This window comes from Syngnathus leptorhynchus, chromosome 8, assembly GCF_054491065.1.
Source record: "Syngnathus leptorhynchus isolate UIUO chromosome 8, UIUO_Slep, whole genome shotgun sequence".
Lineage (NCBI taxonomy): Eukaryota > Metazoa > Chordata > Actinopteri > Syngnathiformes > Syngnathidae > Syngnathus > Syngnathus leptorhynchus.
The window spans coordinates 3,644,496-3,656,979 of NC_141202.1; the positions used below are offsets into that span (position 1 = coordinate 3,644,496).

Below are 12,484 nucleotides of genomic sequence, written 5' to 3' on the forward strand. Positions count from 1 at the left end.
TGCTTCATGAATCAGCTTTTGTATTTTTTATACTCCTCTAGATGGCACTTGAAACCAACTGTGTTCTCTAAAAGGGGAGAAAAAAATGCAACTGGTTCATGAACCAAATGTGAAGCTTCATTTTCTTTGGTCCAGAATGATTGAGGGGGGAAAAAGTTAATTATTTTTCAAACTAGATCAACATGATGCAGTTCATTTCTACAAATACAAAAATAAATATTGCTGAATTAATATCGCTCAAGGCTTAATTGCAGCATTTTTAGATCTGATTTGTCTTGCTTATATTCCACTTACATTTACAGTTGGAAAAAAAAAAACAAGCATTAAATATTATTACAAATTATTTATTCATTAAATGACACCAAACAAAAAGGCACAGTAAGATGAACTATATACACAAAACAATACCGTACATGACCGGCATTAGAAAAATGACAAGAGTAGTGTGGGAAGATTCAAACTCCAAATGGTAATAAAATAAATACAGAAAGTGAAAAGGGAAAAAATGTTCAGTTGTAATGTAATCCCTTTTCATCAATTCTCATAATGTGAACCGCGCTGCGGATATTTACAATCACAGCGAGGAAGAGCTCAAAGTAGTGTTAAACTGCCTCATTCCTAATATTTTCTCATACCAACAATGAACAAAAACAATAAAACATATCACGCACAGATAAGAACATTTTAAGTGTTTTATGTCAACAGTCATCCTCTTGATGCATGCAAGCTAGTTTTCTGACTTTGTGAGAAATTCAAATCATTTTAAAGACCACGTATGACTTAAAATGGCCTCCTGTGTAAACTTGAAATAAAAATAAAAAAAGAATATTACAAATTGTCAACATTATCAGCCCCGATTGTAGATATGTTGTGTGGCCTGTGGATGTTATTATAAGTGATAAAAAAAAAAAAAAGACTTCATAGACTACTGGACTGATTGATGATTAGGATTTGGCTGATGAAGGCACTTGTGGAGATCTTTACATAAAATGGCGTTTTTTTGTGGAAATAATACTTTTTTCCTGTCCAGGAAAGACGTGTCACACTACCGAGACGCCTTGCGCGGGGCAGTTTAGAGCCGAGACCACGTCGGGCCTCTCGATGCGAGCCAACGCCGAGCACAGCGCTCCCAAAGTGGAGCCTTCTTTCTGGGCCCAGTTGGAGAGCAGCGTGTGGGCGGGGGCCTCGCCGTGTCCAAACAGGTCCAGCTGTTCCGTTTCGTACCCCAGCGCCTGGCCCAGGTGCCGCCAGCCGCGGCCCGCTCCTTCCTGCAGGAGGCGCTCTACCTCTTCCTGTCTCTGGGGCGGCAGGTTGACATACAGGCGGGTGTCCTGCTTGCTGTCCCTCTTTGTACCTGGAAGGGGGCGGGGCCAAAAAATAACATATGAAGCCTTTTCTCGAATGGCTCTTGAGACGGCAAGTCTCACGATAATTGTATACTTGCTGGCGCCGTAGCATACCTTTGGAAGGTTGATTGTCTTGAAGGCTCTGCGAGTCGAGAAAAACTCCGCTGTCACTTTGAAGCTTCTCTCCCTCTGGAGACGCTCCCAACTCGGCCGCACGTGCCTTGGACAAGGCCTTCTTCTGCTTACACGATCTCCAGCTGCGATGAACATCGAAAATCGGTCGTAGAAGCAAACCAGCCCGTTCTCCGATGAGAACTTACCACTTGTAAGCCACGTAAACGAGCAGACCCAGGACCACCGCGGCTAGCACGGACACGTAGATCAAGATGTTGTTGTTGCCCTTCTCACCCTGCGGGGTGTACTTGGGCGTCACCAGGGCAAAACCTTCTCCGCCCGGTGTGACATTCTCCACACCTGACAAGCTTGTAGTTTCTCGGGAGATAATGTGCAGCTTTTTATCTGGCGAGAGAAGTGGAGTTTTTGGACTTGTATTAATAGAGGCCTAAAGACAATCTGAATTCTGATTCTCTTTGCACTGTTTCTGTTATGTGCGTCTTGGCCACTAGGGGGCAGATGTAACTAATAGACAGTTTCGCAAGTAACTCCGTAAACTGCAGTACGATGATCCTTTTTCATCTCGAATACCAAATAACTCGTACTTTCGTGAATCAAGATGTTAATAGTGAGTCTGTTCCTTGAATCAACCAGATTCAGTCGTTGTCGAGCTCCCCTGAGGGTTAAAAACCTTCCATTGCCGCTTTTTCCAAGCTTCTGTCTCCCTCCTGTGGTTTGGCTATTTTAGGCTCAAAGGCCACCAGCTACTGTGGTGACCCCCGGCAGGTCAAAGAGTCACGACATCTATGACCTTCCTCCCAGCGTAGTCATTTGGAAGCCCACCATCTCGTCTGCATTTTTCTTTTTTTTTTTTGGAGCAGTTAACCTCCAAGCGCTTAACTGTTGCTCTTTTCTTCACTGCTGTTGCTTCTTGGTTTGGACATTGTGCGGTTCTGATGAGGTGTGGATTCAGATGTTGACCACATGTGTGTGTTTTTTTCTTCTGAAGCCCTCCCACTACTCTCCGATTCTTTTTATCTCTCGAAGGCCATTTCCGTGACACTCGTTTCAAGTGATGGAAAGTGTCGTTTTGGCTGTTCCTTCACACGGCGTCAGCGCTTTGGAACGGACATGTGAAAACTGTTTTCCAAAACATCATTATCATTTCCGATTAAAAACACACACACACACATCGTTTCGACTTACCCATGCAGAGTGTGTCCGAGTTAGGTATGCACGCTCGGATCTCCACCTCGCTGTCCGTGCACTGGGTGCATCGCTGGCAGGGTTTGGTGTGAGTGTGCTCTTCGGAGAAGGTTCCCGGGCCGCAAGGTCGGCACTGAATGTCCCCCTTCGGGCCGCACTGCTGCGCCGCCCCCTCGCCACGCTTGCATGTGGAACAAGGCGCACATAACCCGTAGTCTCGGAAGAAGAAGAAGCCCACGCCGCATTCGCATTGCGTGTCTTCGTCGGGGGAGCACGGAGCCAACGTGGAGAGGGCGAAAGGGCACCGTGAGCACGGGACGCAACGGCTGAGGTCTTCGGAGGAGGAGAAAGTTCCTGTGAGGAAAATGACACTCGTGATGTTAGTGCTCTTATACAAAAGCAATAATTAGACAGGTCTTGGGTAACTTTAGAAGATAATTTCTTACCCTGTGGGCATGGTATGCATTTGGTATCTTCTTTTCCACACTCCACTGCTACTCCAAAGCCCGCAGGACATACACTGCAACACTTGCCGGATTCAGTCAACTGTCCGCTGGTGCAAGCATCACCAAAGACAACCTGGAGAAAAAAAAATTCATTGCAAGAAATATTATATATATTCGTTGGACATTAGTGTTGGCTCGTAAGTGAAGGATTCGTTCAAAAGAACGAATCTTTTCAATGAACGAGAGTTCATTTTTTTTCTTTTTTCAGTTCATATAATTTCAACCAGTAGGTGTCAGTAATGCTCATTGAAGCTGGTGCCACCTTGCCGTAAAACAAAAAAAAGAAGAAAATGACGTAAGTTCCCATTCATAAACGAGTCGTGAATTGAATTTCCCGTTCACTAACTGAACGGATCTGTGAGTGAACGAATCAGTGAGTGAGTGATTTGCATTTCCAGTTCATCGCGAGAACGGACGGATCAGTGAGGGAACAAATCCTGACTTTCCCGTTCACGAACGAGCCAATGGGTGAACTGCCTTCCTTCCAGTGCGTGCGTCAACGGATCAGTCAGTGAACGTGTTGCGTGAACTATGGAAGCCAGAATGTCGATTTACGATTTGACAAGAAAAGAAAGAACCACTCAATGAAACGCCACTTCTTTTATGCACGTTTTTTCCAAGCGTTATGCAAAAACGGGGGGATTATGCTTCTCTTTGGGTAATATTTATTTTAGAAGACATAGTAATTTTGAAATAACGTGTATACGGATAAATTTTGTTGTCCAATATATCTCCTGCAATTTCACATTAGATTGCTGGTTTGAAATGTACTTTTATTATTATTATTTTAATAAATATTTATGTTAAAACTTGTCTGGTGTTTTATTGCTTGTTTTTATATTTGCCAATTAAAACATAAAAATCAGACATTTGGTTCACTGCTTTATATGACAATACGTATGTGTTATATGACAACATAACGGATTTTTTTTTCAACCATTTATTCAAACACAAACACATTCGGTATAATAACATCAACTACAATCCAACATATACAAAATTAAAACATCAGTGTCAATGTCCGCATAACGTGTGTTGGCTGGCATAGCAGCAACGGTCTCGTGAATCTTCGCGAACGAACCTGAAAATGGCGATGTACCTAATGGAGTGTCCGTGTGACGTCACAGATCAACCAGCCAATCAGAAAGTGGGGGGTTGTTTGGGTGTGGCACTCTTCACTTTCATTTAAATTTTGACCATGATTTTTCCCTAATGAAGTGGCCTGTGATTAGGTACACCTGAAAATGGCGGTGTACCTAATGGAGTGTCCGAATGACGTCACAGATCAAACAGCCAATCAGAAAGTGGGGGTGAGGGCGGGTGTGGCACTTTTCACTTTCACTTAAACTTTTTCCCTAATGAAGTGATTAGGTACACCTGTGTCCCTGTGACGTCACAGATCAACCAGCCAATCAGAAAGTGGGGGGTTGTTTGGGTGTGGCACTTTTCACTTTCATTTAAATTTTGACCATGATTTTTCCCTAATGAAGTGGCCTGTGATTAGGTACACCTGAAAATGGCGGTGTACCTAATGGAGTGTCCGTGTGACGTCACAGATCAACCAGCCAATCAGAAAGTGGGGGGTTGTTTGGGTGTGGCACTTTTCACTTTCATTTAAATTTTGACCATGATTTTTCCCTAATGAAGTGGCCTGTGATTAGGTACACCTGAAAATGGCGGTGTACCTAATGGAGTGTCCGTGTGACGTCACAGATCAACCAGCCAATCAGAAAGTGGGGGGTTGTTTGGGTGTGGCACTTTTCACTTTCATTTAAATTTTGACCATGATTTTTCCCTAATGAAGTGGCCTGTGATTAGGTACACCTAAAAATGGCGGTGTACCTAATGGAGTGTCCGTGTGACGTCACAGATCAACCAGCCAATCAGAAAGTGGGGGGTTGTTTGGGTGTGGCACTTTTCACTTTCATTTAAATTTTGACCATGATTTTTCCCTAATGAAGTGGCCTGTGATTAGGTACACCTGAAAATGGCGGTGTACCTAATGGAGTGTCCGTGTGACGTCACAGATCAACCAGCCAATCAGAAAGTGGGGGGTTGTTTGGGTGTGGCACTTTTCACTTTCATTTAAATTTCGACCATGATTTTTCCCTAATGAAGTGGCCTGTGATTAGGTACACCTGAAAATGGCGGTGTACCTAATGGAGTGTCCGTGTGACGTCACAGATCAAACAGCCAATCAGAAAGTGGGGGTGAGGGCGGGTGTGGCACTTTTCACTTTCACTTAAACTTTTTCCCTAATGAAGTGATTAGGTACACCTGTGTCCCTGTGACGTCACAGATCAACCAGCCAATCAGAAAGTGGGGGGTTGTTTGGGTGTGGCACTTTTCACTTTCATTTAAATTTTGACCATGATTTTTCCCTAATGAAGTGGCCTGTGATTAGGTACACCTGAAAATGGCGGTGTACCTAATGGAGTGTCCGAGTGACGTCACAGATCAACCAGCCAATCAGAAAGTGGGGGGTTGTTTGGGTGTGGCACTTTTCACTTTCATTTAAATTTCGACCATGATTTTTGCCTTATGAAGTGGCCTGTGATTAGGTACACCTGAAAATGGCGGTGTACCTAATGGAGTGTCCGTGTGACGTCACAGATCAACCAGCCAATCAGAAAGTGGGGGTGAGGGCGGGTGTGGCACTTTTCACTTTCATTTAAGCTTTTTCCCTAATGAAGTGGCCTGTGATTAGGTACACCTGAAAATGGCGGTGTACCTAATGGAGTGTATGAGTGACGTCACAGATTGAACATCCACGACCATGATTTTTGATTATTTGATTTATTAAAAAAAAAAAACATCAGTGAAGACCTTTTTTTTCTGGTGATGTTTACTGTTGTGTGAAACTGTCGCAGTATAGCGCCACCTACTGCCTTGGAAGATCACACACACACACACACACACACACAAAAAGTATCGGTGACTGGTATCGGCAGCCTCCGCAAGTTGAATTTGAATGAAGTCCCATTTTTGTTTGCTCATCAATTTGATTTTTTTTTTTTTTAAATGCTCTTCTTTTTACTATGCTCCACATGTGAGGAAATGACACACTCATGACCAATAAAAAATAAAATCAAGGCAGTGGGTGACTAGAATAGGGTCTTTTTTTTTTTTTTTTTCTCCCCTGCCTAATCTTTCCATCTGCCATGATTTTGGCCTTTAAAGTGCTTGGAGGCCTTATCTACAAGTGGGTAATGGCGAGCCCAGCGTGAGTTATGACATGAGGGATAGATCAGACATTCCAAACAGATTGTGCACTGGGGTTTGGCGCCTGACAGCAGAGGCTGGCTTTAATCAGATGGCTTTGGAGCGCTGAGAAGAATAAGGAGGGGGGGAGCCACAAAAAAAAAAAAAGGAGGAAGGAAGAAGAGCTTTGACACCTCCGGCTCACGGCCGACCAATGACAATGGCCGGACTTTGTGTGATTTCTCCAGAGAAAGACGTGGGAGGTAGGAGGGGGGGAGGAGCATATCTTCCAGCCTGAGGCGAGGGTGTCGCTTGCACGCGGATGCCCAGCATGCGAGTGTCTGGTTGAGGGAGAGCGAGACCTTTGAAGTCCACCCCGGAGAGCCCTGCAGGTGTGTGGATGAAGCTCACTATTTCACTCCTCCCCATCTGCAGGCATCTTAAACATGCACACATTTAAAAGCAGATTGGCCCGCCGTGCCCCGAAGGGAGTCTGACGACAGCAAACAGATGTCTAACAACTAAAGGGTGAAAAAGTAACAAGGCGCTGATGGCTTCTCTTTGTGAAGTCTGAAGAAACGCCAAAAAACGTGCGTGAACCTGCAAACGACCCAAAGGCAGTGACCCCCCCCCAAAAAAAAGCTCCCAGCTGATATGAATGGAGAAAGCGTTTCGAATCGGTGGGGCTTGCCTGGATCCAAAAACAACAGCCGGGCTGAGTGCAGGCCTTTCAGAGGAGCCTGATGATATCTGAAAACCCAGATCAGACGTATTAGGACGTAGGGGCCACGGCATCCGGCACAATCCAGTAAGATGTTTGGATTTGCCGCACCGGGACCGCGTTTGGAGCACCGAAAACAGACTCAACTCCTGTTAAATCTCAACTTTGATAAATATTTGGAAATGACGGCTCTGTTCGGAGGGTTGACACGTTTCATGTCGACTGAGTGAGTTCGGGGTCCGCCTGGAGGCCAGAATGGGGTCAGAGCTGATGAGAGCACACAATGAAAGATGGCGCCCATCCACAGTCGAAGCAGTCATCTGTGCAGCAGACTGGTGACTAAGCCATTATCCACTTTATGAATGGAATGGCGGCTAATGTTTACCAGCGGGATTTTCCAACCATGGGACGAGGAGAACACTTGTTAATGTGCAGATGAGACATGATGGGCAATTTCAAGTTGGGTAGAGTTAAAATGCAAGACAGATGTTTGGTGGTTCGTTATGAGGACAAGTTGATTTGAAGTAGTCGCAACAATTTGAAGTGAGGCAACATATTATTTTGAGTAAAAAAAAAAAAAGAATATATACCTGTAAGTATTGTTTATATTGTTTGTCTACATGTGTTGCTGCATTGCTTGTATTTGTGTTGCTTGAAGCTTTGTAACACTGCCACATGGATGCTATTTTGTTAGCACATCTATGGTGTTTCCCATTATGTGTTAGCATTAAGCTAGTGGACTTTAATGTTTAGTTAGACAAAAAAATGTTACAGTAAACAGCTTGAAGTCTTTTGTTTGAGGAATTTCCATCATGAATTGTCATCAGTCAAGCAACTTTAGCGACACTCTCCTCACGTGTCAAATTCAAAGAGGTTGCAATGTATCTTTTTCATTTTGTATCATTTTTCCATTTGTATCGTAGAATCTTATGCCCGAAAAGATAAAAAGTCTCGTAAGTCCTCCGACATCATAAGATGTCTATTCTGGAAAGCTAACCACCAATTTGTTCATATTTATGATGAATCAGTTCCAGAGGTTAACCGTCACCATCATAAATCCATTTTTAACGGATTGTGTTGCACTTTAAGTGTAACATTCAAGAGATTTTTTTTTTTTCCATCGGTTTGACAATCCACTTCTTAAAAAAGATCCAAATCAAGCTCTGAACTGCTATTAAACGTCCCGCTGTGACTTTGTGTGCACATTTTAAGGAGGCTTAAAGTGGCTGGGCACGCACTCAAGCACACTGACGCTTATCTGTTGCCTTTAGGGCCAGAAAGTCCCAGTTGAAAAAGTAGCCAACGGGGGTCGCAGTTGCTTTTTTTTTTTCCTATTAAGATATGAAAAAGTTGCAATTTGAAGGGAGTCCCCACTGGGAATAGACGGACCACCGAGGAGCGGGGGCTTACAATGTGGGGGCTTCTCTACTTGCACGGCTGCTCGAGTCACTCAGTCAACACACACACACACACACACACATGCTCACACGCAGACTTCAGCCAAGCTTACTGAAATATTTTCTGTGTGCTTTGAAGTGAGTCAAAGCGCTCCTTTTAAGCACACATGACGGACGGCTTCTGCAGTTCATTTAATCTGCGTGAAAATAAATACACAAAAGGATGCACTCACTCGGGCCTTCACGTGAGCGCACTGACCCGTGAGCTACGCTATCATGACAACGAGACAGGCGTCTTTTAACACATAATGCTTTGCTGATTACTGTCATGGAGCACAAATTAAAAAATGCTTGGTCGTGCAATAATGACAGTAAATCAAACTCATCATCCGGCATCTTGCAATTTACAATCCAGCCCCTTCTACCACGTGGGGGAATTCCACTTAATGTAAATGCTGTGGTAACAAACCAACTAGCAGAACCCTCAACACATTTTATACGGGCCACAATGTGGGAGAAAATAAGGATAATTACTCGACTCCGGATATCCAGACCCCAGCGATGGCGAGATGCTGAGAGTGAGGCCACATTTTCACAGTGAGATGCCCCGAAGAAAAAATAGGAAAGCCGGGGTTGGAAGTTTGTTGAAATTACCACAATAGCTGTGAAAAAGGAGAGATTTGAAATTGCTTCTCGGATTGGGGTGAGCAAAGTATGGTCTGAGGGATAAATATAGCACGACCCGTTCTGTAATATGGCCCAATGAACATTCTAGTTTTTATCTTTGTTTATTTTGCAAAAATATATTTTATTAACAATTTTTTGTGTCGTTACACATTTTCATTGTTTATAATGAAGCCTATCAGACAAATAATTTACAGCGGCATGTAAATCAAAATTCTTCTTGAGAGCATTTAAAATTTGAAAAGAAAAAGACTTGAGTATTTTTTTTTATTTTGCTTTTGTATACAATATTTAATTTTTTTTGAAAGAATTTACGCTATTTGTCCACATTGTTCGGGTGTTTGTCGACATTTTCGCCAGGGGGGGCGCGTTCAAAAAGACACTTTAATCCATCTGGAACGCGCAACTCGTTTGCCCATTCTGCTTTACAAAGTGAAAGAAAGAAATTACTGTAAAAAAAAAAAAAAAAATCTTAAAACAATTGTTTACATAATTGTTTATTAACTATAGATAGATCACTTTGATGTGATAAACTGTGGAGCATATCCAGACAAGACTAAAAGCCCCGGGCGCTTTTAATTGGCTATACACTATAATTGATTTCATAACAACAATAAAAACATGTGATTGCATGTGACAGCCTCATTTCTCCTTGTAAATCGTCATTCTTATGACTTTAATGAGTAGAACGAATTAAACTACTTTATTTTAGATGCTGCCAATGATGATGTCTGAGGTTGGAAAATAAAGTGTCATGTGGCGTTCTTTTTTTTTTTTTTCACAGATGAACTACATTATCCCTGGGGGGGAAAAAAAAAAAAAAAAAAAAGTTTTCCGGCATGAAAACTCCCCAGCAGGCTTTTAGTGGTGTGTGTGCGTGTGCTTGCAGGAAGTTTGCCACAAAGGACTGAAAAACTTCAAGTGCCATGCTGCAGTTAACGGTAACGATTTTTCTCACGTCATAAGAAAAAAAATAAAATGCATTTTTGGAGATAAACTATGAGAGCTTTTGCTGTACCAAAATGTAGACAAACATGTTTAATAAGCAATTCAAAATTAAAGGGGGGGAAGAAAAACAACACAAGTTTAATTGTCAAATGGAATGAGAATTTTCTTACTTTGAGTAGAATCACCCCGCAGATGAGAAATGGTGCCATCCTTTTGGACTTTTTGTATGATAAACGATGGGGAAAAAAAGCCCCAAACAGCAGAGTCTCATCCAAAAAAAAAAAAAGTTTAAAAGGACGTAAAGTTTTCAAAAACAACTATTTTAGTAGGGAAGACCAATAATTCGCTCATAGTCCAACACTCCTGTCTTTTCAGACAGACAGTGACGCGTTCAAAGTCCATCGGTCATTTCTGGATCGTCAGTTTTCGGGGGACTGGCACAAAGTTTCTTTTGTCTCAGTTTGCAGGATGCGGCGGCCGTGTGTGTGTGTGCGTGTGTGTGCATGTGTATGAGTGCTCTCTTGCTGCTGTTCCACAGCATAGGCGAGAAAAGCTGCTGCGAGCTCTGCTTAAACATTTTCCTCCTCCCATGCCCTCAGACATCACACGCCCCCGCTGATTGGCTGCATCCCTGAAGGGGGCGTGGTCTGTGCTCCAGCTCTCCTGCTTGTCTTTCATATTTTTTGCATATGATGGATACGTCATTCATCCTGTGAAGAAAACGAATCAATGCATCGTGAAAGTTTACAATAAATGTAGCTTCTCATTAAAAATCAATTTATAGAAATTAGGGTTTCAAGCTAGGGTTAGGGTTTTCAAACTACAGTTAAGAGTTTCAAATTAGGGTTTCAAAATAGGGTTAGGGTTTCAAACTAGGGTTTTGAAGTAAGAATTAAATATCATTAAAGCTTCAGGTTAGCCATTGCCTGTGATTAGTTATCGGTGAGAAGAAGAAGAAAGCTTTTATTGTCATTGGCATACAATGAAATGAAGTTATGAGGATTGAACCCACAACTTTCAAACTGGGAGATGGAATTTCTACTACTGGGCCACACCACCTTGAAAGACAAAAGAGGTGCACACAAATCAGCCATTACAGAACATGTCCATGTTTGATCTCTGCAATTGAAAAGATTAGCAAACCAACACGGGTCACTCAGTGGCACACCTTGTAAAGTGAAGTGAATGCATGGCAGGGGGCCTCAGACTTCAGAGACAAACAAATGGAGACCCCTCACACACAATACCACTTGCACTTCAAAGCCAAAGAAGACATTGCGGCTCTGATAAGGCGCCAGCCATATTTTGCTTCTTCTTTTACTGCTCCTTACTTTGAATGTTGTAGATCAGGCAGAGATTTAAAGGAAATAAAGTTGTATATTGATATTTATCCATTTTCCAATTATTATGAGAAATGATTAGTTTCTTAGAAAGGTTGGCGACCCCTGGGTAGACCTTTCAGGCCTAAAGGTTTATTTGTAATTTTTGAAAGCCACTTTGAATATTAACATTGCGCTTCAATAAGATAATATAATAACTGAACTTAATAGTAATAACAACAATAATTCAATTAAAATGTATATACATAATATAGTTCAATGAAATTAATGAAATGTTTGGAAAGTAATTGCTGTAAACCGTGACATTTAAATGTATTGTAATTTAAAGTAAAAAAAAAAAATGGTTTGAATCTGTTCCATTTTATATTTAGTTGTCAAGTTTTTCTTTCCATTTGAAACCAATAAAAATCACATCAAATACATTTGCCAACTTTAACTTCCCAGTAACAAAAGCGAGCATAAAAGAACAAATATTTGCCAGACAAGCGATGGTGGCTTCGGGGTCAGTGACGAGGGGGTCGTTTTGCAACTGTTTGCTGGATTTGAACAGCGCTAAAATTGCAACCCCTCGGCATCCCCTCATGTCTGGGGGCCTGAGGACTCGGAGACGCTGGCGGTAAGGTGTCGACCCCTCCCACCATTGTCAAAAGCCACATCAGAGCGGCTGTAATCCACCACTTCCCTTCTTCACTGTTATGTGGTTTCTATTTGACTGGAAGGGGGGGGGGGGGGGGGTCTTGGTTTTATCACCACACACACTCAATTGTACCCCGGGGGTTTTTACGGGGAGGCCGACAGGATGTTCGGCCCACCAGGAGATCAAAGTGTCCTCCTCAAGTAAAATGTGATCAGCGGTGACCTTTTCAACTGCGACGGGCTTCACATCACAAACGCATGCAAGGTCCGCGTTGCTGCGGCCGCTTCCTCCCTTGGCACGAATCATCATCGTCTTGTTCTTTGGTGATAAGGGAAGAAGAATAATTTTGTTAAATTTCCAAGAAAAAGCCAATTGGAGTCTTGG

At 42.6% G+C, this 12,484-nt stretch overlaps 1 protein-coding gene across 1 annotated transcript; it reads right to left on the reverse strand.

Annotated features, from left to right (window-relative positions):
• Nucleotides 1-328: 328 nt before the first annotated feature.
• Nucleotides 329-10,679, reverse strand: nradd (neurotrophin receptor associated death domain). Its single transcript, XM_085919269.1, has 6 exons — nucleotides 10,294-10,679; nucleotides 3,113-3,245; nucleotides 2,667-3,020; nucleotides 1,667-1,865; nucleotides 1,461-1,603; nucleotides 329-1,354 (listed from the first exon to the last, which is right to left on the reverse strand). The coding sequence occupies exons 1-6, from the start codon at nucleotides 10,330-10,332 to the stop codon at nucleotides 1,041-1,043; spliced, it is 1,182 nt and encodes a 393-aa protein (XP_085775395.1). The 5' UTR covers nucleotides 10,333-10,679; the 3' UTR covers nucleotides 329-1,040.
• Nucleotides 10,680-12,484: the final 1,805 nt, after the last annotated feature.